The sequence below is a fragment of the Uranotaenia lowii genome, chromosome 1 (assembly GCF_029784155.1).
Source record: "Uranotaenia lowii strain MFRU-FL chromosome 1, ASM2978415v1, whole genome shotgun sequence".
Classification (NCBI taxonomy): Eukaryota; Metazoa; Arthropoda; class Insecta; order Diptera; family Culicidae; genus Uranotaenia; species Uranotaenia lowii.
This window is the reverse complement of record NC_073691.1, coordinates 53,147,224-53,173,034: the sequence shown is the minus strand read 5'-3', so window position 1 is coordinate 53,173,034 and position 25,811 is coordinate 53,147,224. Positions and strand designations below refer to the sequence as shown.

The window sequence follows — 25,811 nt, the reverse complement described above, 5'->3', positions numbered from 1 at the left end:
AAAACTCATTAATTTTCTCAATAATAAGTTGCTCATATTCAACATCCCTTCTGTCCATTTAATTCCTATAAGAAAAATATTCGAAAGGAAGCTAAAAGTTTACAAGACTATTAAAACTTTTCCATTTCCCGGAATCCAAATCCAAAGTCACACCATCCAATCCGTGCCTCAGATTACTAATTCTTCTTCGGCACCAGCAGAAATTAGAAACTACATAAATCACCGAAGTTTGCTCCGGGGCACCCTCTTTTTCGAGCAAAGTTCCTAGTGAGAAATGTGGCTGGTGGTGGACCCACCGGATTCCGGATCACCGGCATCGGCCGAAGTCTCGAATCCGGGACATTCCCTTCTTTTGATTCCGTCGAAAATCTACTGAAAGTTGAGAAATTTTGCAACACACCATTAATTAAATTAAATTTCACTTTGCCCCGGCCAGCAGCAGTCAGCGTTTTGGGAGGTTCTGGTTGTTTTTATGAAGTGCCATTCCGACTTTCGAGAATCTAGGAGCAGGCAAAGTCCCCCTTTTTCCATCCAATGGGTCACAAAGTCTCCGAATTGGTGAGAAAAATCTTCCGGAATCAAGCGACCATGCTCTAGGGGGCACAAAATCAGTGTTGCCCCACGCTTACTCTCCACTTCTTGTGAAGGATGTCGGAAAGTTACGAGCGGAAGTCCAGAAGTTGAAGAATTTTCCAGGCAACCAACCGTGTTGATGCCCGGAGAGAAAGAAAGACAGAAAGAGCCATAGTTTATGATGGCGAATGGCAAATAAATTACACCGGAGCAAATGAAAATTAATTCTATCAAATTAAGACAATTAGAGAAGGATGGCGCAAAACGTTTTGAGTGCCACTTGTGTTTTCTGTTTTCGTATTTTTTCTTCTTTTTAGTTGCTTCCACATTATTTTATTTCTTTCGAATCGTGGCTCCAGAGAGTTGGCAATTGACTAGCTAGCAAAAACACCCTGGGCCAAACTTGTTAAGTTTTTTACTGCTGAAGGGTGCTCTCGTTACTTTTTTTCTGATGGCATTCTAACCTGAACGGTAGTTTGATTCCGGAAATTGCATTTGCTTCGCATGAGTGATTCTCAGGAGCCACTGTTGAATGCATAAAAAAAAGCCAACGTTTATTTTAATGAAAGTTTCCGTCATAAACTTTTTAAATTTCATTAGTTTCATGAAAGCTATAAAAAAAATAAATTTAAATATTTGTCACCTGAGCAACTGACAAGACCAATTATAGAGAAAAGTTTGAAAAGGCTTTTAAAACTACGTGCCGTAGTTTTTAAATTATTCCAAATGAAGCAGCCCCGAAAAATTCCCTCGATAGCACTCAACTGCAATTTAAAACACTCACCGATTTTTCAACCCAACCAAAGAAAACCGTCTCAAGGAAAACATGATTTCAACACTTTGTTTTCTCAACGAACCGACTGACTTTCCACTAACCTGGTTTGAGACTTCTTACTGATTGTGTCTTTTTTCTCCCCATTCTTTTCTTTGCAGCTGAGTCAGGACATTGGCTACGTGCTGTATTCGGCCCTGGGGTCATTCTACATCCCCAGCTGCATCATGGTGTTCGTCTACATCCGGATCTACTATGCGGCCAAGGCGCGAGCTAGGCGGGGGATCCGCAAGAAGCCACTGAAGCCGCCGAGTGAGCAGGTGAGTTTTATGGGCTGGGTGGGCTCTGTGCATGCTTCGGTAGTTTGTCAAATGCGAATTGGTTGAGAGGCGTTTAACTAGCTAGAATTCTGTCTTGCCAAAACGAATCCAAAAAGTTTATTTTCTTTGATCGATTCAGCATTAGGTTTTCATACCCAGTGAATTCTGTAATGCATTAAAATTGGTTCCTTAATATTTTATTTTTTGTGGTAATTTAGATAGTTCCTTCAGCCCCATAAGAAAAACAAGCGTATCCAATACTAAAAATCAAATCGGTTGAGTCATAAGTAGTGGGAATTATTTGATCCCAAATGTTTCTTTTGACTGCATGTTTAGCATTTTTGATCAACCAGACGGAAAAAATAAGCGTCGGAGGAAAATGACGAGAAAAATAAACATGTTCAAATTTTCAAAAAATCTTCTTAAGGTTTTTTTTAAACGAGCACAAACACATACAGCATCTTAATGAAACTAGATTTTTTCCTTAAAAAGATTCCTTTTACTTAACACTAAGTCGTTCATCTTTCGAGTATATAATGGCTAGCATCTTTCAAATGCGAAGACCACTAACCCACAGAAAGTTTACTATGTATGCCGTTACTGGAATTCGAACTCATGACCGTTAGAAGAATTGAAAGCTCTTCTCTACGTCATGGGCTTCAGCTGGGTTTCAGATTCTTTCAAACTAATATTACCAATTAAAAGTTCTAAAATTGATGGTATTTTAATACGTTGTAATTACGTTTCTATCAAGAAATGCCTTTCCTTTTGCTTCACCGCTCAATTCAATGTTCAAGCATTTGCTCCAATAAGGTCCTGATGTATAATTGAAGAAGAACGAAAAAGGCTCCGACCAGAATGACCTCAATTGTGAAATGGTCAGTAAATCCAGATTTTGTCTGGGTCTTTTTGGACTTTTGTCAGAATTTTTTTTATAGATTTCAAGACTTCCAGACTTTTGATATATCTTCCAAACATTTTCGGACTGAGAAGGAAGTAGGCGTTGAGCCGTGGCGAACGCACGCGTTTTTTCTTCGCTCGCGAAAATTTTTTAATTTTTAATTTTTCTGGTGATAAATACAAGAAAAGGTTTTGTAAAATATGACCGAAATACAATTGAAAACGGTCAGAACACGATATGATCAAAATTAACAGCTGAAGAAGGATTTTTATGGTGCTATCATGGTTTTTAATTTGTGCTTTAGTGTAATTCCGTCGGGGAACCATTTCACAGCGAAAGCGAGGCAAACCTTGGTTGGTGCTCTTCATTTCAGTGCGATTGTTTAGATCAGGAAAATTCCCTGAAAAATTGGCTTGGAATAAAATATGGTAAATGTGAAATGTGCCTAGTGAAAAATTAAAAGTGCAAAAGAAGTATGGGCCGGCAAAGTCAGCATTACTGAAATCAGCACGCTGACATGTTATAACCTGTTCATCGGGAGCGCGGCCTACGGGAAATTGAACGGAAAATTGACTGGAACGAAGCAAGCGTTGCACGGCAGCATAAAACGACGAGGCGTGGAGACAGCTGACAACGCGGTGAGAAGTTTCCATTTTACTTGTTCCCTTTTTTGTTTCTGCTGCTGACTAAAAAAACTGATTGCTTTTTCCTTGATTTTTGAATGACCTAATTTGCCCGATTAATGTATAATTGAAATCATAAACTAATCATCCAATCATCTTTTATTGGACGTATTAGGGGGCTAAGTTCATATAATTTGGCAATTATATTTATGAAGTTCCTGGATATGTCAACAAACAATAAAAGATGGAAAGGCTAATCATAATTACATGCCCCATTTGGTCATGCGGCTATGATTGGGCGGGGCTTATTGGCAATGAAAGTAGCCTCAGGATGTGCAGCTGCCATTCTGAAATGGGTTACTGGAATTTCAATAGAGCTAACACCACCAGCACCCGCGATTGATCAATTTTAATCAAACGGATTAATATTGGCTCTTTTGCATAACATACCTGCCAGCTCAGGGGGTCGTTGGATGGATTATACATACATACATACATACATCTTCCAAACATTTTCGGACTTTTGAGTTTAAACATGAATTTTCTACAAAACAATCTGAAAATTCAAAAAATGAAAAATGAAATGATTCGAAATATATTTATTGAAAAGTGGGGAATACAGCTGGATGTTAAACAGTAAATTAAGCATAGATCGTATTTCTGTCGATACTACTCAGGTATTGAAAGTGTATATAATGTTTGATTATATAATTAAGTAATGAGCAAAAAAAAAAGTCATCACCTATAAAGTTCGCCATCCTTGACTTTCTTTTTAAACCTTCCAGACATTTTTGAAAAACAGTTGGCATCTCTTCTCGGAACTCGATTGACGGCAGAGGATTTTTCAGAATTTTCCTGATTTTCGAGAGACCGTCTTGATTTTTCAAAACCTTTCGAGTTGTCCTAAATATTGAAAATTGGTCTCTTAAATGTCCAAATTTCCTGATTTTCATAAAAACATCTCACCCCCAGTTACACTTATTTAACAGATGAAAATCTTCAATTCAGATGACACTTAAAAGGTGTTTTTCGATATAAACTGCAGACCAACCAAGAAGCTGCTTACTCATTTTGCATAAATCAAGGCGTTCGCAGCAATTTTACTTTGCCTTTATTCATGCAATATAAGCAGAGCTGCTCATTATTTCCATGAATCAAGAGGTGTCCTGAAAAATCCAGATTTTTTGTTAAGCGTTGTCCTGATTTTTGACGAAACCACCTGGCACCCCTGATTGATGGTGAGGTTCTTACACACTAGACTAGTGGTCGGCAAACTTTTGAGTCGAAAGAGCAAAAACTTAAAATTTTCAAAATTTCAGAGTTTTAAAGAACAGCATTCAATATTCATTCTTTTTGTTATGAATTTAATAAAATATGAATGATCAATTAACATTGGCTTTACGAAAATAGCTTTACAACTATTAGTTTTTTTTTCTTTTTTTCTGTTTCTGAAAACCATTTTGAATATGGATTATTTTCTGGATCGTCAACTCTTCTAACATGGTTCGTTTTTTTTATCATTTTTCATACGATGGCAAATATTGAGTCATGATAATTTAAAATCCATATCAAGATTAAATGAATAGTTAGCATAATGTTAAAATGAAAGATTCTTAAATATCAACAAAAGCTGAATATTTATAATTTCTTCGGCATAGAATAGTTAATAAAATCATAAAGATAAGGTTTATGAATTTTCTTTAAATTATCAATATTTTTTTATGAAATTCACCAGATTCAGCTAATCGTTTCTAAAACCCAGAAGTATATGGTTAAATTGAACTAAAATTTATGTAGCCGAAAATTTTAATCTTCAGAAATTTTTTTCCTGACAACTCGTAGAATTTCAAAAATTCATGACATCAAGCAAATGTGTCTTGTAAATTTTTGGGTTTCGACATTTCCAACTCAAAGCCGTGTGTAATATCCGGAATAATCCAGCCAAAATTAAGGTTTTTCCTATAAAAAGGCTAGAGGGAATTTGAAAAATAAACACGAAAAATGATTTTACCAAGGCATTTCAGCGGCGTAAAAATTGTGAATACAACCGGGAAAACGGGGCTTTTTTTTCGATATAGGGGGAAGTGTTCCTAAATGCGCATGTTGGGTAATATGCGCATACAGCCGATTGACGATATGGCTGGAGATTCATCATATCTAATCAGTGCAGTTTGAGGGCAATACGCTTTTAACACATGGCATGAAAACATTAAATTGTTATATAAAGTCGAAAAAATTTAAAAATTCGAACCAGATTTTTGTCAGTTTTGTTAGAATATATTGAACTTTAATTATCGTGCGTACAGATTCTGAGAACAAAAACTTTGATAGTTTTTCTTTCTTATTCATCTGGAAATCGGAAACTCAACAAATTGAAGCTTTTGGCAAAGTTGTAAATGATAAGATATTGGAATAAGAGAAAGGTTCTGAATGCCCATATCAAGGCAGGTTAAATGCCTATATCAAGAAAAATAGACTAGTTTTATAAATTTTTTACTTTTTATCATTTAAACATTAAATCTACGCCCAAATAACGATCATACAGCGAAAAAATAAGAACTTCATACTGATCCGATAAAAATACGATATGAACAAAATATTACCATGAAATATGGCCATATGGCATACTTAACTATGTTCCATGCAAAAGAACTAGTGATGTAAAAATTTTCACCGAAATTTCAGCTTTGACGTATGCTTAACATCCGTTTCTACCATTTTCAATTAAATAATATCAAAATATTGCAACTGTTAATGAAATATATCTAAAAACATAAATATGCGCATTTAGCCCGCCATTTTCGGAAATCGGTTCTTTTATTATAAAATTATTTTCACAAAAACTGTAAGAGATTTTAACATAAAAATTGCTCTAACGTATATAAAACAGATTCCCGTTCATGTGTATATAGTTTTCAGACTCCTATCTATTGGAATATGGGAGAAAATGAGTGTTTTCCTTAATATGCGCATATAGCCCGCCTCTCCCCTACGGGCCATCCGACCAGGCTTTTCTCAATTATTTCTTTGAAATCCTGGAAATCCCGGTTAAAATCAGGTATCTTTAATAAGATACTTTAAAATGATTGTTCAAAGTTCATATAGTTAGGATAGGTTTGAGGTGGTTATACCACCATGGTTGTTTTTACGCGTCATGGTTGTAAACAATTCTTCTAATGGATGATTAATTTTAATATGATTATGAAAATTGCAACAGATTATTTTTCATAGAGAAAAAAACAAGTGATTGCGAGATCTTAAAATATCAAATTTGAAGAGGGTTACGTTGTTTGATAACAAAAGAGAGGCTATCTAGAAACTACTGATTTTGATATTTTTGATTGATTTTTTTGTTAACTAAAGGTCAACTTTTGTGTCCTATTGATTCAGAAGTATACAAACTTTCTGGAAATAAATGATTTGATTTAAGTTTCTGTTATTCTTTGTATTTACGGTAAATGATAGATTAAATCTTAAACTCTTGAATTTGATCCTTTCCGCTCGTTCCTACAGCGGATGTTATTTTTAAATTTTCTTCTGGTCCTTTGACAATTCGTGTGCCAGGTCACAAGACCCAAATATCGGCTAAGCACGATTTTATAAAATATTTTTTCAATAAATATATAATATTCGCGCAGTAAGCTGAAGAGCCGCAGTTTAAATCCAAAGAGCCGCATTACAACGAAAAATGATTGATTCTATTGATATGATTCTGGCAAAATGGAGCTTGAAGATTTTTTTTCATCATAAACAATTTTCGTTAATCCGTAAAATTTCCTTGCAATTTTTGATAATCCGTAGAAATCCGTAGGAAATAGCTGTAATCACACAAATTTCGTCCATTAATCCGTACATCCGTAGAAGGGATAAAAATCCGTAGATGTAAGGAGAAATCCGTAGATCTGACCAAAAACTGTTTATGACTGACGAACAGGTATAGACCATGGTCTTTAAAATACTAGGTTCTATGACTTTTGCAGTAAGTAGGTGAGGAGAGCGCAGTGAAGTGGGGTGATGCTCGTTATCTTTGCTTACAAACTAGCAATGTGTTAAAATGAAAACGCCAGCTGAGATCTCAGCTGTTCTATGGATTTAAGATAAAAAAAACGCAACGAAACACTTATAATGGCTGATTCTGACAGATCGAATTACCTACAATTTAACCTCCTTGATAAGGCTGTAAAGAGTATCTCGTGTTTGGTATGTGTCTCTGTTCCGGCACAGTTTCTGGCGATCTTCCATAACTTGTGTTAGTATACCTTCGGCCATTTGGGGCGGCATTCGGCAATTTGTGCTGAAGAAACGGGAGAGATTGTGACAAATTGGGCAAAACATCACGGAACACTCATTCCCAAAGAAGTCTCCCTCCATCGCTCACTCCTGCTGACGAAGATGTTCACACTCATTGTGTTGAAAATTAAGGAAGTACCTTGAAAGCAAACATGCTGGCAGGAGCCACAATAATAATAAACGCGTTTCGTTTTCGTTTTCGGTGGTTTGAATGTGCATTTTGCATCATCTAATCAGCAGTAAGGAACACACCATACGCGTGCCTCAAGTGAATGCCACGAAATAATCTACAGAGAAATCCGTAGATCGGACAACACTGGTTATGGTTCTACTCTCTCTCTCTACTGTCACGATTTGCGATTAGCTCTACCTCCACCGCTACTCATGACTCGAGGCCCACCTTCCGCCTCTTGATCCGATACGCGACGAGACTCTATCTCGTTCCTCCTCGTGACCTGAAGCCCATCTTACTTCTAAACTGCCTCTTGACCTGATTCAAGGGAAGATTCGACTCGCCTTTCACCGTGACTTGAGGCCCATCCTTCATTAACTTAACCGTGTTCTTCGTCCGAATTTCAAGACTCAAGCTGAGACCCGTCCTTTCCTCTACGACTTGAGGCGCTATGCTCTCCATGTTAATCGACACAAGGCCCTCTGCTTCGCCCGCTGTGGGCCAATCATATCGCGAATCGGGCCAGTAACCTCCCTTAAACTCAGCTTCACAGGTCATATCGATTACGTGTAGATTTTGATGATGTCGAACTCTTCGGCAATCCGAAGTAGCAAGAGAAGTATACTGTCAAACGTGAACACGTCAATCTTGCGGTATGAAGCAGCGGCCTGTAGACAGGCCCTGAGAAGACAGCGACTGATGAACCTCCGGGTTATCAGTGGATACCGGACCATCTCTTCCGAAGCCGGCTGTGTAGTGGTGGGCGTCATGCCCATCTCGGTTTTGTTATAGGAGGATTTCTACTGTTACGACAACAAAGATACGCCCAACATACGAGATCTCGCCAATGGGGACTCGATGTCCAACTGGCAGTAGCTGTGGGACAGCTCAACGAGTCCCATCATCTTTTCCCGCACATCGGGAGCTAGTTCGTAAGAAGACACTGTGAAATGGACTTCCATATGACGCACTTCCTAACTGGTCATGGATGCTTCATAAAGTACCACTACCAGTTTGGATATGTGGCTTCGCCATATTTCCCAGCTTGCGATGATTAAGAGGAAACACCCGAAAACGTTTGCTGTCCAAGGTTTACGGCGGTACGTACCCAAATACTTGCCGCCTGCGAGCACGACACGACAGCAGACAACGCGGTGCAGAGGACGTGTAAGGACTCCAGCACTTGGCATGCGGTCAGCGAGGGGTTCACCCGGATCATGACTGCCCTGCACAGGGCTGGTAGCAAGTCACATTTTAGTGACTTTTTTTGGGTCAGTCACTAAAAAGTCACTTTTTTCATCATTTGGTCACTATAGCCACTATTTTCCGAAAACTGGTCACTTTTATCACCAAAAGTCACTTTTTTCACCGAAAATAAACCAATGAAAGAGTAATTTGAATTGCGCATGTTAATATTGACAGGAGGCGAAAATTGATTTGAAAATCCGCATTTAATTTCCCTATGTTTGGGTCGTTTCTAATATATGGATGTTTTTATATAGGTTTCTTCCAGAGAGAAGAACCACTCATTCACCAAATGTATTCAGAACTCGAGAGGTTAGTCCGTACTAAAGTAACCAGAGTGTGCAAAGAGGATGTTTGGCCTGCCGATGCGGTACTACCACAGGATATTTTTGATTACGTTGAGAACCTTCTTTCACCTGAAAACATCTTTGTTGGAAACGAAATATCAGCGGAGCTGAACAAAGTAAAGGACGTCCAAAGACTTCATTTCTTGAACAATGCTAGAAAACATTACATTGCTTCCTGCAAGCATGTCCTGACCAAATCAGGGATTCGAAATGCCTTTATAAAGCATTGTCGCTGTCTTGCCCCATCGAATCGAAAATCGAGTCGCAGCTCAAATGATATACAGCAAATAGCAAAATCTCTTTCGCTAAATATTAAAACGGATCTATTGATGGACGAATGGAATCTACTGAGATGTGAAGCTGATGCGAATAGCAGTGAAAATCTCAGAATAGAAAGTTACTGGAACCAATTCTTCATCATGAAAAATCAGGTGGAGAAATGAAATATCCTTTGGTAATGAAAATTTTCACAGCAGCATTGACCGTATCGCACGGTAATGCAGATGTCGAACGAGAATTTTGTACCTCTGGAAGAATACTCAAAGATGATTGGTCATCAATGTGCGAAAGAACTTTAAATTCTCTGATCAATCTCACATCAAAAGCGCCCTGAGGACTTTTTGGAAACAAACCCCATCTCGTTCCCATCCCTAAGCAGCTGATAAAAATGGCCCACACAGCTCATGGCAGCTATAAAAACTACCTGGAAGAACAGAGACGCCAAAAGGGGGAGGGAAATTAGTTGAGGTTGAGGGAGATCGCACGCGCAGAGGAAGAACAGAAGAGTAAGCTGTGGTAGTATAATGTAGGAATCGTTGAAATATTATAAAAGTACACTAGAATAGTTATGAAATAAGAGGTTATCGATATCTTATTATGAATTGGGCAAAATAGGCTAATAATGTTTGATCGTGTACAGTTTCAAGAATCTTGCATGTATGCTTGCTTGCGACAAATAATAATGAGGTAGGATAAAATCGATGAGATTGATGGTGTATCTGTGTTCGAGACCTACTCGAAAATCGAATGTTCTAGGATGCATTACAGAGTATTAATGAAAAGGTCTATGTTTTACAAATACATATGTATGTCCGCGCTCATGAATGTTGATTGACTGACACCTCAATACTTCGGTCTATTAACTAGCTTTGCGACGAGTAGTTATTGAATCGAGTTGGCAAAAGTTTCGGTCACCACATAAGCTTCAAATGAATGATTTGAAGTCATCAACAGAAAAGAAGGAGGAAGAGCTTAAAGTCCTTCGAAGGGATGAGGACGAAAAGAGACGGACTGCCGATAAGTATGTTCCGTTGAGTTTACTAATTGTACCCAAATAGAACAACTTTGATATTTTTATATTCTTTAGATTGTTTTTGGAAGCAAACTCACGACTAAAAAAGGCCATCGAAACCCGTAATATGGCAGAAGTCGAGCTAGCTCAAGCGATGCTAGAGGGAGTTCCGACTGTAAGGAAACAGCAGTCTTCACAAAAACGAGCTGCTGACCAAGTTCAAGATACCATGGAGAAGAAAAAAGCGCATTTGATAACAGGCTTCTTCGTCAAAAAGCCTAAGAATTACCGAAGACGGTGGACTTAAATTCGTTTTTCATGATAGAAAAAGGAATTAATTTGAAATCCAATGAACATTTAACACTTTGCAGATCAAAAATCATCTTTATTAAACTTGATAACTACAGAGTTATCTTTGGCTGACTATTTTAATTGCTTCAAAATCTATTTGGTCACATTTTTTGTACTTCAAAGTTACTTTTTTCGTTCTACATAGTCACAATTTGGCCACTTTTTTCGGTCCTCAAAGTCACTATTTGGTCACTTTTTTTTTCAAATTTAGGTCACTAAAGTCACTACTATTTCATTTTCGAACTGCTAACAGCCCTGCCTGCAGAGAAGCTGGAGTCAATGGCAGTAGACGGGGAACATCTCAGAAGTATGCGTCCGATCCCTTGATCGAAGCTACAAAGATAAGGCATCATCTTCTGCGTAGTGGAGGTCACGGATGTGCCGCGAACGTATATAGGATACCCCACCGCCGAGAAGTATCCGCTTCCTAAGGGGGAAACTGCGAAGATAAGACTATACCTTCCTCGTAGCGGACTTCGCTGGAAGAAAGTTAACCACTGTCAGATGATACCCACGAATAAAGTGGTTCTCGATGCCGAGCAAGCCTCTCGAGTAACGTTCAAAGTCTCCGTAGCGTGCCTTCATCGACGAGGGGCTGTCGAGTAGTGTGCGTTCGACCTTACGGTTTGAAGCTACAAAGATAAGGCAACATCTTTTGCGTGCGTAAGATTCTCCAGCTTCGGGGAGTATCTGAGTACTGCGGTTCCCAACGGTCGAAGCGGTAGGGATAAGACTTTACCTTCTTCGCAGTGGAAATCTATGGGAAAGGGTTATTCCACGATCGGGGAATACCCACGGGTAGAGTGGCTTCCGACGCCGGGTGACCCATTCGAGTCGGTGTAGGATGACGTCTTCGTTGACAATAATCCGAGTAGTAAGTTGCGTTAAGTCCCATGCGTGTGATGTGGCTGGCGCGAGTCTAGGATAAGATGCTCTCGATTGGCACAAGACGGGCATAAAGGTGGCAAATCTCGAATCTTGGGTAAAAATGTCAGGATTCGAGTCGTTAGAGAAGATGTCAGCCACGAGTTCGTTTCTCGTGTCGCAAGAGGAGAGATCAGGCCTTTAATCAACAAGACGAGGGGTAAAGTGTTTACCTCGAGTCATTACAAAGAGAGATCAGATCTTGAGTCGCTTGAGGAGAGATCGTTCCTTGAGTTTTGTAGAGGGGAGGTTTGTGGTTTGTCAACCTCGTGTCAATAAGAGGAGGGGTCGGATCTCGAACCGTTAGAGGAGAGATCAGGCCTCGAGTCACCATGAAGAGATATTTATGTGGGAATCTCGAGTCATTGCTAGGAAATGTCTGTCCTCAAATCGTTAGAGGAGAGTTTAGACTTCTAGTCGTAATGACGAGAGGTATTGTTGGAAGTGGTCTCATCTATGAGTATTACGTTGGAGCGCACTAGCGTGAATAAACCTCCCACTATTAAAGGAGAAACTTTTCGAGGTGGGACCTAGGTCTGCAGCACCAGGTCGAGTTTAGAGAGTAGAAAATATACACGAGTCTTCCCATTGTACCCATGGACCCAAAGTTGCAAACTGGTGGGACGCGGGGATCGCCGTGTCTTGGAATACAATCCGTAAACCGGGATTTACCACCTGTGGTTACAAACTAAAAAAAACCCGATTTAATACACTTAACAGTGGATTGGAGCCTTTCTAACAGAGTTTAAATTATATTTGGAAATATATAAAATAATATAGAATATACATGATAGATTCCTTCCCTCTGAATCATATAAGAATGATTTCAGATATTCAAACACGAAAAATTCCAATCTCAATATAAAAAAATGATGCCTGGTACGTTTTTTTGGGGAAAAGCGAACTGGTATGTAAGGAGCTCATTTTATGTATGGAAAGAATGGTATTTAAACAGTAGAATTTCCAAGATTTATAACACGCTGAAATGGTGCCGTGGTAGCAACCAGAACTTTCACGTTGCTGGTCACGGTTCGAATCTTACTGTTTTTTTATGCTTTTTTTTACTGAATAAGTAAAACCAACTACAATATTGATGGATAGCCGTGACGCGTGCCCTAGCATGATACCTTTTTTAGAGCTCAACCATGCATAGAGGAAAAATTCCCACAAAAGGAGGGGAAAGTAATATGACTATTAAATGATTAATCTCATTCTGGAAACTAAATCTGAAATCTTATTCTGATTCTAAAGTTTGAATTTTGAGTTACAACACTTAGTCTAATATTTGAATATATTCAAATTCCAGGTTGATCTTTAATCCGAATTCTTAATCAGAATTCTAAATCTGAATTCTCAATCTGAATTCTGAATTTGAATTCTGAATCTGAATTCTGAATCTGAATTCTGAATCTGAATTCTGAAATTCTGAATCTGAATTCTGAACCTGAATTCTGAATCTGAATTCTGAATCTGAATTCTGAATCTGAATTCTGAATCTGAATTCTGAATCTGAATTCTGAATCTGAATTCTGAATCTGAATTCTGAATCTGAATTCTGAATCTGAATCTCATTTTGATTGTTTTGCATCACGCGGTTTTCAACATTGAAATTTCTTTCATCCAAAATTTTTTTTTATGATTTCGGATTTTACAACTTTTAGTAGTATGGTTTTACCCCTAAAAGTATGCAGCAAACTTAATTTCAGAAAAAATGTGAAAAAAGGTTTTCACAAAACAAAATCGTGTTTTCATGCGTAATGATCTTTAAGTCATCGCAAATTTATCAAAAACTGTGAAAATTGGTATTCTTGGAGAAACAATTCCAGAATTGAAAATTGATAAAGTGAGGAGAAATTTTACGGATGATGAAAAGAGCGAAAGAACATTTTTGCAAGGAAAATTTATTAACGTACACCATACTTTACCTCGCAACAACCAGCTTCATCAATTTTTAATTCTGATATTCTTTCTCCATGAATCTAAATTTTTCACCGATATGCCGAAAATAAATTGACATAAATTCTGAATCTGAATTCTGAATCTGAATTCTGAATCTGAATTCTGAATCTGAATTCTGAATCTGAATTCTGAATCTGAATTCTGAATCTGAATTCTGAATCTGAATTCTGAATCTGAATTCTGAGTCTGAATTCTGAATCTGAATTCTGAATCTGAATTCTGAATCTGAATTCTGAATCTGAATTCTGAATCTGAATTCTGAATCTGAATTCTGAATCTGAATTCTGAATCTGAATTCTGAATCTGAATTCTGAATCTGAATTCTGAATCTGAATTCTGAATCTGAATTCTGAATCTGAATTCTGAATCTGAATTCTGAATCTGAATTCTGAATCTGAATTCTGAATCTGAATTCTGAATCTGAATTCTGAATCTGAATTCTGAATCTGAATTCTGAATCTGAATTCTGAATCTGAATTCTGAATCTGAATTCTGAATCTGAATTCTGAATCTGAATTCTGAATCTGAATTCTGAATCTGAATTCTGAATCTGAATTCTGAATCTGAATTCTGAATCTGAATTCTGAATCTGAATTCTGAATCTGAATTCTTAATCTGAATTCTGAATATGAATTCTGAATCTAATTTCTGAATCTGAATATGTGTTCTGAATCTGAATTTTGAATTCTGAATCCTGAATTCTGATTCCTAAACCTGTATCCTGAATTTGAAAACTGAATCTGAATTCTGCATCTGAAATTGAATCTAAATTATGTATGAGTATGTAGAAATGAAAAAAAAAACATAAATTCATTCTTCAACGCGGGTAAAAAAAACGAGGGTCATAAGATCTTCATATAAATTCCCCCCCAACGCAGTTTTCTGTACGGCTCTGCATTTTGTTGACACCCGGCATGGCTATAGACACTATAATTTCATATATGAAATTATAGTGTCTAATAGGCATGGCGGACTCTGAAGGAAACGCCCTTCCGCCATTTGCTGCATTGAAAAGCAAGAAGTGTAAGATATAAACACTGTTGCCGTATTTGCCCCAGCAGACTGAGAAACTGCCCAGACCACGGTGCGTCTTAGTAATGCCTTTTACCTATTTGAGTTTGAGCCGCTCTTTATCAAGCGTGCCGATGGTTTATTGGATAGCGCTTGCAACTTTGGATCTGAAGGGTTTCGGTTCAATTCTCGAGTCAGTAAATTTTAATTTTTTATTTTGATTATCTCTAATTTATAAATGATTGCTGGTGCTGCTGCTTCGAGGCGCCACTAGCAACTTTTTTTTATGCCATAATAAGTATGATATGTATTTCGTAAAGAAAACGGTTTCAACTATTTTGTTTTTTTCCCGTTTTTGAAAGGGTTGTGTAGGAAAAAAAATGCATTCTTTTGAGACTAAAATCATTTTAATTGCGCAGCCCAGTTTCGCAAAAACGTTCTTGACATTTTTAAAATGGCACATACAAATCCACGGACATCAACAGAACTCGTCGAGCTGAGTCGATAGGTACCTATAAAGGTATGCCTAAGACCCATAATTAATGATCTCCCCAATCGACCGATAACCAAACCTTTCTGTTAGAAAGGCAAAAACGGTGTGCAGGCCGTCGCGACCTGACCCTAAATATCAAGTGTGACGTGTAGTTCTCTTGGTCGTTCACATGCAGGTGGAAAGTCTGCAATTGCTTTTCTACGCTGAACTACTTCACAGAGAATAGACGAACCATACTGAGTACTGCATTGAACGTCTTCGCCAAATCGGAGGGAGACCCCAGGATTATTCCGGACTGCCCTGATGTTCTTCGCTCGTTGTTTTTGGTCCAATTATCTACTTCTACGTTTGATTTGTTAAGCGTTTAGATTACGTTTGAGCACAGTATACATAGTCGACTCCGAGAGTTTGAGAGCTCTGACGATCATTCCTCCTGATCATGTTGGGGTTTCAACGTGTTGGTGCACAACTATTGCTCCTTTCTCGCGTTCCATCTAACTTTCCACGCGTTTACCAATCCTGACGAAATTTTCATCACTAGATAAACAAGCCTTCCACACTAAAACGGTATCTTAAGTGATCGATTGAGAAACAATTAGTTATTTGCAATACGCTATTTATTCAGACTTTCACTTATCCGATGCCACTGTAGAAATGTTTTGTAGCAAAAAACCGTATTCTTTCCGTTCGTACATTCACGACCGTTCACTAGTTCACTCCTCAACCGAATCCTGTTTTCCCGCTCCGCATCTGACAGTTCTCTCTTTGCACAAGGTTTGTCATATTCAACAGGTGAAGCCAACCCCCATGTACTGTCGTATTTGTGTTAGGGAGCGCCTCTACAGCCACTGTGTTTGATGTTTACTGTTGAACACGAAGTCACAATCAGGGTTGCCAACTGTTTTTCGAAGAAGTCTGGAAGATTGTGAAAAAATGTCTGGAAATATGTGGAAAAGTCTGGATAGCGTACTTTTGGGAAGGTGGTAACCTTTTTTTTTTTTGGTCGCCAGAACCCAATGTTGCAGATAGCCACTAACCGTTTGTTTCTGACACTATCACTTACGTGTTCTGTTTGACTGCCAATTTAACGCACAACTCCAAGCATTTATCATTATTCCTAGCTTTCAACCACTTCTGCATTCAAAATTCATTAATTCTAATCATTTACTGCCATATTTTACCATGACAATTTTGAATTTTCATAGTTTCTTAAAACAATTTACGTCTTAAGCCAAAAGTCTGGAATTGTCTGGAAGAAATGTCAAAAGTCTGGAAGTCTTGAAACCTGAAAAAATGTCTGGCAAAAGTCCAAAAAGTCTGGAAGATCCAGACAAAATCTGAAAGGTTGACATCCCTGGTCACAATCATTATTGGCTCGGACGCCATGAATGTTGCTGACTGAGCTATTGGCGGGCCACATTACAATTGCCAGCGTTCCATGGTATTTTTTTAAATTTTCACTGTTATTTATCTACTGGTGTATTCAATTATAATTATCAATCAGTTAAAAGATTCATGTAAATCACTCAGTTTCACAAAAATTTCGTGTCAAAACTGATTTTTTTTTCAAACTCTCTCTCTCTCTCTTTTCAACAGGACACCGGCTTCAACCGGCCAAACCCAATGCCATCGCTCCCGAGTGCCTCATCGATGTCGGCCGTGGCCGTGGTTCCGACGACGCCGAACCTAAACGGGCAACACCATCCGACGGCGGCAGGTGGAACTAACACCGGAGCCGGACTAGCACCCAGTAGTAGCAGCGGGCAGCTGCTAAATAATAATAACAATAATAGTAATAACAATAACAATAGCATGGGCGGTCCAAGTCAGCAGATTGCAACGATCGAGCCGCCACCGAGGGGTGGTCCAATGACGATCCCGGTGGTGACGTGCGATTTCGCCTCGGATATGTCCACGAGTGAGGCGGCCGATCACGACCACGTGGCCGCGATGCAGGAGATGAAGGACACGCTGAAGGTTGCTGGGGGTGCTGGGGGAAATTCGGGGAAGGGTTTGACGAGTTTGCCGTTGCTTCGGGGTAACAATGGAACGAGTTCGGGAGGTTCGGGTGGTGCGGCTGTGAGTCCGGGGTTAGCTAGGAATAGGGCACTGTCGGTGGGAATCGAAACCGATATGGTGAGCGAGTTTGATCCGTCGAGTTCGGATTCGGGTGTGGTGAGTAGGTGTGCGGTCGTTAAGCCGCTCAAGTTTAGGCTGTGTCAGCCGATCTTTGGTCGGCGAGCTGGAAGGGGACGCAATAAGAACAATAACGCCAAGGCGAATTGTGCGATCGGGGAAGGAGGCCCGGGGACGGCACTGTCAATTTCGGCCAAGCAGAACGATAGCACTTGCGGCGAAATGGAGCCGGCACTGCCGAAGCCGAAGCCTCGGGATCCAGAGAAAGAGAAGCGTCGAATAGCCCGGAAGAAGGAGAAACGGGCGACGCTGATCCTCGGGTTGATCATGGGTAGTTTCATAGCCTGTTGGCTGCCATTCTTCTTCCTGTACATTTTGGTACCGGTGTGCAAGGACTGCCATATACCGGACTTTGCCTTTTCGCTAGCATTTTGGCTGGGTTACATGAACTCGGCCCTCAATCCGGCCATCTACACCATCTTCAACAAGGACTTCCGGCGGGCCTTCCGGAGGATCCTGTTCAAGTGATGTTTGGCGTACGTGTGCTGCTATCGTTGCGTGTCCCGGAGCATCGAAAAGGCTACGGAGCGAGCGGTCAGTGGCGCACAGCTGGGAAGTGGTGGATATCGGGGCGGGTACCTTCGATAACCCCCTTAAGACCAAACCGAAAAAAAAAAATCCGACACGCAAACAACGTACCAACCAATAAAAAAAATCCCACCACCTCGCGTTTCCTTTCACATCAAAAACACATGTAAACAAACACCAAATCGTCGTCGTTTGTATGTATGAATGTCGCTAAGCAGCCAATCCACACGAATTACGGGAATTTAATCAAACTCGCAACTTTTTTACGAAGCCTGAATGTTGATGGAAGAAACAGAAACCCCACCTTAACCCCTACAAGATCTTTACTCCCGAAGCACGGTACAGGGCAGGACCCGGCACAGAAACAAAAACAAACAAACAAACAAAAACACACACAAATTAACCTTAACCGGGGACTATAGATAAATCTTACAGTAATCTTATAGGAGATAGGAAAACAGAAACCGAAACGATAGTCATAAGCAATAAACACTGTCTGTAAGTGGTAAGTTTTGTTAAATCTATTTAATAGTTTAAGTTAAAGAACTGTAACAGTTAAGGTATTTAAGGTCGAACCAAAAACAATTTAAAAACTAAAAAAAATCAAACAAAAAAACTTATAAAATATGGAACAAAGTGTAAAAATTGAAAACACACAAACATAAGTCTAGAAGGTAAATACCGGTATAAACGATAGTCGAAAGTAAAAAAAAATACGAGTCAAGCTCGGTGGAGTCGATCGGACGTTCTGGAAAAACTGTGCCCCTTTTTTCTCCGATCATAACCCCGATCGACTCCGAGCCGAACCCTGTGAATAGTACTTGTACATAGCACTGACTGGAAACAAACAAACTCTCACCACCATAAACTGTAAACTAAGTTCAATCGAACGACACATTCGAGAAATCCATTCATCTAACCATTACACACGTAAGTGTGTATGTACAGAAAGAGGACTATCAGAATTTCTACGGGATCGAGAAGAGAGATCGTGTGGCCAAAAGTTTATTTTTAAACAACCAAGCAATAAGTCCACGCTCCCGAAACACGCACTACGACTGAAGAGGGGAACTTGCGAAAGAGAAACAAGGGGAAAACTGGGAGCGTGGATCCTTTTATAGTTTACACGACACAGTAAAAAAAACTCTAATGTACTATAATTGTTTCATTATTGAAGAAAAAATTAAAAAGTGTTGAAAGAGTTTTACGGAAATGTTTTACGAATGGAGAAAGTATCTAGACAACTGAACAAAACTGAAACTTCAATCAAAAGAAAAGCTACAAAAAATAACATAACAATACGCAAAACCTTCTGTACATAACTGTTATTTTCTATACCTAGACATGAATAGTGATTCTTATACAAAAAATGAATAAAAGAAAACAAAAAAATATTGGAGATACAAATGTAACTACACCAAGTTCTTCTACTTTGGTACGTGAGGTAGGGATTATGCGTTTAGATAAGAAGAACGAGAAACCTTTGGAGCACCTTGGTAATTTTTGTTTTTTTGGTTCTTCATGTCTTTGAACCTGTAATTGACAAATGTTGGTCTTCTATAATAGACTGTCCGAGTTTTCAAATTTGTTGAATGTTGAAAAATGCAAACATTCGGCAAATACTTAGAAGAACCCGAGATGACACGAAAAACAAAAATAAATTTGAAATAAATGATTAAAAATTGTGTCCTTCTTGTAAAATTTTAAACATAGTGGCGAAACCCTCGGACTCGTCTTCGAACAGCGAGTTCTCGACCAGCTTGCGGGAAGCCACCGTCTTCAACTATGTCGGTTTTGGTTTAATTGTCGAACCGCTCTGCTTCCAGATTTTTGGACTTTCGACAGACAGTTTTAAAGGTTTCCAAACTTCCAGACTTTTAAATTTTCTTTCAGACTTTTGAGTCTGGACATAAAATTTTTACAAAGCAGTAAAAATTCAAAATTTTCGTGGTAAAATGATAGAAAATGGTTTGAATCAGTAAATAAAAAGTAAGGAATCCTACGAAGATGGATGTAAAGCAGAGAATTGAGCATCGAACGTAGTTCTGTCGATACTTCCAAAATGGTGTCAGGCATTGATAATGTATAGAATGTATGATTAGATTATCAAGTATTGCTATGATCATTGAGTATCCGAGCAGTTACAAACGTGTGTATTTCAAAAACCATTCATTTGATCGAAAAACTTTCTATGGAGGGAATTAAGCTGTTAATATGACATTTAATGTAAAAATATAAAAAAAAAATTATCAATGATTTCAAGAAATACTATAACTTTTTCATAAAATCTCTTTTTTATCGTTTCACACTTTTTTCAGTAATGTATTGATTTATTTTTTTACCACAGAAGCAAAACTTTTGCAAAATCATGATATTTTACACAAACTCACCTTTTTTCCAGACATTTTTTTTTAACTTTCCAGACTTTTTTGAAAAACAGTTAGCATCTCTGGCTTTGACTCGGCACTTTTTTCCCTGTGGTTGAATTCTCCCTGTTGGCATATGGATGGCTTTCTTCCATTAGGAACTGGTCGGATTTTCCATTCTTGCCGCAGAACAAGAACTTTTTCACTCGTTTTAAACAACCGTCACAAGAATATTTTCCACGGTGCGCTCAGACATGTACAATCAAAGAGATGTCCGCGAAAAGGACCACCATCTCAGAGCTCTTGCTAAACCAATCAACTTTTTTTTAGAATTTTTTACCCAAAACTAAACTTTTCTTCCAACTTGCACTAAAATCAATGTTTGATTTGCAATGAATTGCTCGTTTGGGAAAATCCCTTGTTTTCTTAATTCTCTAGTGAATCAAGCAAACATAGGAGGCGTGTGTCATAAACTCTCGTGTGCTAACCGACTCAGATGGTGCACTGGGTTAGATATCGGGCTGGCGAGCCGAGATGAGATGTGGCAGTGAGTTCGATTCTCACTATATTTTTATTTTTATTGGGATGAATTATCTCAAAGGATGACAATCTAGGATGACTGCCTGGCGTTTGTTTACATCCTCCTTTATCTTGTAATGAAATAGGGAGGGACATGAAAAGGGTTTTTTAATGTTCCCTCAGTCATACAGTTAAAAAAAGAGCAAAACGAATCACGAGCATACACTTACACATACACATATTTCTTAAAAGGCTGTTGTGAAATTTTGTTAGGTACACCTCAAGTTTGCATTCTTTTACTAGCCAGTCTTTCTAAGAAACATATTCAATTTTCCTTAATTCCGTAAAGTCATGTCAACATAATTGAACGTTTGTTCGATAGTTGTAGACTCGACGACAAGATTCGGAATTTCCTGCGTTGTAATCGTACGTTGTGCTTCGAATAGGCTGTACTTTGTCTTAAAAAATTGAGCGCAAGATTCTTGGAAAAATATTCTCCCAATGTCTCAGGATCGATTCCCAAGTTTTGGATTTTTTGTTCAACATAATTTCCAATTGTCGTCTGCGAAATAGGCGAGATTGAAACCATGAAGTTCAAGATTTGATAAATCATTGATGTAAGCGGAAAATAACAGTGGACCCAAGTTGCTTCCTTGTGAACCACCGACTGTTAGTGGACGAAGATGACTTGAGACGTAGTTAGCTAAAACGCAAGCTTATCACATATAGAGTGCAGTCAACAAGATAGCTTTTCAAAAGACTATTCGTAGCTCTTCTGATACCATATATCTATATTCAGTTTATCCAATAAAATTGTATAGTTGACTGTACCGAAGGCTTTCTTGGGGTCTAAGTAGAGTATTCCCACAGATTTTCTTGACATCGAATGCGTTTGTTATTTCATCGATGAGTTTACAGGCAGCGATAAGCATGCTGGGTCCAATTCGATATTCGTATTGGTGATCATTAGACTGCCCCAAATTTGTATGGGAAATTCAAAACCTGTGAAATGTTATACGCTGCAGGCTGAAATTGATCCTAGGCCTAGTACTAGATCTCATGCCAAATTTAGGCCAGATCGGATCACGGGAAGGGGTCGCTCAACGAGCCTGAAGTTTGTATGGGATTTTGAGACATTTTGTTCGGGAGATACATGAAAAACCAGTTTTTCATCAATAACTTTGGTTCCCGTCGGCCGATTTCTTTCAAAAACGGGTTTTCTTAAAGCCTAAATTATGAAAAACATTTCATCCGAAAACTGCATATCGATAAGAGTTAAGACAAAAAAGTTATTAGGCTTCCAAAATGGGCTAACTTTTTTAAGGATGGTATTCATCACTGTAAATGAGTCGGGGCGGTCGAACTTGTTGACGCCTCATTAGCAGTGATGAATACCACCGTAAAAAAAGTTAGCCCATTTTGGAAGTCTAATAACTTTTTTGTCTTAACTCTTATCGATATGCAGTCTTCGGATGGAATGTTTTTCATAATTTAGGCTTTAAGAAAACCCGTTTTTGAAAGAAATCGGCCGACGGGAACCAAAGTTATTGATGAAAAACTGGTTTTTCATGTTTCTCCCGAACAAAATGTCTCAAAATCCCATACAAACTTCAGGCTCGTTGAGCGACCCCTTCCCGTGATCCGATCTGGCCCAAATTTGGCATGAGATCTTGTACTAGGCCTAGGATCAATTTTAGCCTGCAGCGCATAACTTTTTCGAAAGTCGGGTCATTTGGGGCACTCTAGTGATCATATAAAATTGTATTGATTTTGGAGCACAACATCCTGGAAGCCAAAATTTGCTCGGTGACTTTGCTAATAACAGATATCACTGATATTGGTCTATAATAGGGTAGATACTCTAGATTTCGACAGGAGTTAGTTTTCGACAATATTTTAAGGAAAGGCTTATCTTTCTGTTTGGTGACTCAAGCTATTTATCTTCATATTTTTCAATTTTTGCTCTCCCACTTCAGTATACCTTGAATATAAAAGTTCCTTAAAATAAGTTATTGAATAGTTGTGAATAAATAATTTAAGAGTGACATTCTAAATCACCTGTGAAATTCAATTCCAACGACCAAATAAGAATGATTTTGAATCACGAAAAACCCCCCTTTTATTTGATTAAAAGCAACATAAAAGGAATCAATGGAAAGGTTAAGGCTCTGAGATCAATCTTTTCGGTAATTAATTGAATATTTTTGGTAACGCTTAATGAAATTTCAACTGTTTTTTGAGCTGTCGAAAACTAGCGCTGAAAATTCTCCCAATAATCTATTTTTCGACACCCATCTTCTTCTGTATAGACTGTATGTTTATACTGTTTCCATGGTGTAAAAAACGCCGTGAAGTAGACAAGCAATTCCAATACGCAAATATTCATATTGCTGAGCTAACAAAGGAGGTGGAAATATGCTTGTCGAAAACTAAAACTTTTTGTGTCGAAAACTAAAATTGAATGTCGAAAATTAGATCATCGAGAGGTTTTAGTAAAAGGCTAATAGAAACGTTGTTTTGAAAATTGTGATCAATAAAAAAGGTAGAGAATGAAGAAAAAAATGTGATTCATATAACCAATCACATTTGAAATGAAAAACTTTAGTCAAATAGTTTATTTACATGGTTTTTCTGAAAAATCAAGCCAAAACTGTTGAAATCTAGGTTTTTTACCCTAATTAACGTTAGATCAGTTTATCACAAATCTGTCTATCACGTCATGGCTTAGTTACATAATATATGAGCGATCACTTGTTCGTCACTATTCACATTTATATTCCTTATCCAGGAATGTACTCAATTCGATATGATATAATGAGATAACCATTCAGAGTATCTGACAACACTTCTACATTTCCACGAACCTAACTTGAGTGCTCTTGCTTTACCGTGTGATGCTGTCATTATTTATATTGTCACTACTATTCTATTGTTTGGCAATCATCAATTGCGAATTTCCCTAAGCATGCGGTGGATCAAAGCAAACAATGTTTGGGTTCCGCGCGACGTTGCAGAGATCAAAATCAAAATAGAAAAAATCTCTGTTTCAAATGTTGATACCAAATGACTCAAAAGTGCATATAATTACGTCATAACATGTTATCTGAATTGAAATATGATACTTTAAATCAAATCGGTTTCTACTCGGCTCTAATAAGTCGAAAATGGTGCGTAGTTCGAAAAATTCACTTTTAATCTGCTGCTGAACCGTTCCCATTCTTGAAACATTCGGCTTCAGAGGAAACGAATTCCGGCCCGGTGAGTTTCAACAACTTTGGTGTTTCAAGATATGCGGGATAGCAGCCAGTCTTGATAATTTTATTGAGCACGTATTTTATTATGGTTGCGGAGATCCAGTGTTGTCCTTTTAAATAATTTGCAGGAACTCCATCTGGTCCCGGAATCTTATCAGTGTCTATCAGGTCCTTAGTTTTCAGGATAACTTAATTTGCATTGGCAGGTCTCATAGAATTAGAGGTATTCGGTGTCAGGGTGTCGAATCGTTTTGAATTTCGCTGACCGTTGATTGTGGAAGTTAGATGGGGTTAACAACTTTGCCATTTTGTAGAAGTTTGAATTCATTATGAGCTGCTTAGCTCTTTGTCCCCGGTATCTGATTTTTTTTCCAAATGAGAGTTTGGTTTGAAGTGTTGAACATAGATTGGCGAAAAGCTTGTTTGGTTAAGCCTTTTCTCCTCACTAAGCCTTACTGAGACATGTGCAAGTGTTTTTGATTTTTGTGTTAACTTTGACAGTTTTTAAGAGTTCTACTTCAAGTATTCGATATAGCTCAGTAAGTTTTCCAAATTTTTCACACGCAGAAACGTCTTTTATGTTGATGAATTCAGTTTTGAAGGACGAATTTTACTGGTTATAATAAATGACAACTTTCTTTAGAGTTCGAGCGATGTTTTTTTTCCATGTCAGAACGCAGATGTTAAAGCGGAATGGTCACTTATTTCTGTTTCTACTGTGCCATATCAGCCATTTCCCAACTTGTCAAACAAACAGCTGATTACTCATTGTTTACAAGGTTTTTGGCAATCTCTGGTCCGCTAAATAACAACAATATTAGGCATGTTCAGTGACCGTGCAGTGTCTAAGTGTGTTTCACGCCAAAATCACGCCAAAATCACGCCCAATACCTTTGTTAAATAATAATCCACTTGTTGCATTCTTTACCGGAATATTCACGCTACCATCTAAGATTTTGGTAATCGGGGTTGGTATTATGAAAAATTGATGCAAGCTGAGAAAAAAAGGACTCGAAAGATAACTTAAGGGCCTGTAAACCTTGTGAACATCTGCATGGTAGTGTTGAAATTCGTTTTCGTGAACATTTGAAAGTTCATCGGCGACGAGAGTTTTTTTTTTTTTTTAACAAAAACAAGTAATCCTCCTCCTGCATATTTCGCCTGACATGATAGAAATCCTTTACATCCATTTAGGTGAAATAATTTATCAATTGCTTCCTTTACCCAAGTCTCACCTATAACAATGACATCGAGGTCTCTGGCACAGAGATCTATTGACTCTTTCAATAAATCAAATTTGTCTACAACAGTCATTCTTCTCGTGTTTTGTTGCATAATAGTAATTTATTATATAATTTGATGTGTGTTTACAGCTTTCAAACACATAATTTTAGAAAGTGAAAAATAAAAACGTATATTAAATTATGATAGAACGCAAAAATTGTTAAATTTCCCTGATTATAAATTTAAAAACAATTTAAAAATATTTAAAAAGGTTAGTAACTAAGAAACATTCAACATTAGCAAAATTCAAATTAAATTTGTAGTCTGACAACGTGATATCGATACACTTTGTTTATGTCATAGAACTCAAATCAGTTTCTATTTATCAATGGAATAGAAGTCCTGCGAGCGGCTTGCAAGGACTCCGAAAGCATCTACGGGCCGTTATCAAA

At 38.2% G+C, this 25,811-nt stretch overlaps 1 protein-coding gene across 1 annotated transcript; it reads left to right on the top strand.

Annotated features, from left to right (window-relative positions):
• The first annotated feature begins 274 nt into the window (after positions 1-274).
• LOC129760141 (5-hydroxytryptamine receptor 1A) lies at positions 275-20,164 on the top strand. The gene is made up of 3 exons (XM_055757732.1): positions 275-325; positions 1,507-1,665; positions 16,869-20,164. The coding sequence occupies exons 1-3, from the start codon at positions 275-277 to the stop codon at positions 17,934-17,936; spliced, it is 1,278 nt and encodes a 425-aa protein (XP_055613707.1). The 3' UTR covers positions 17,937-20,164.
• Positions 20,165-25,811: the final 5,647 nt, after the last annotated feature.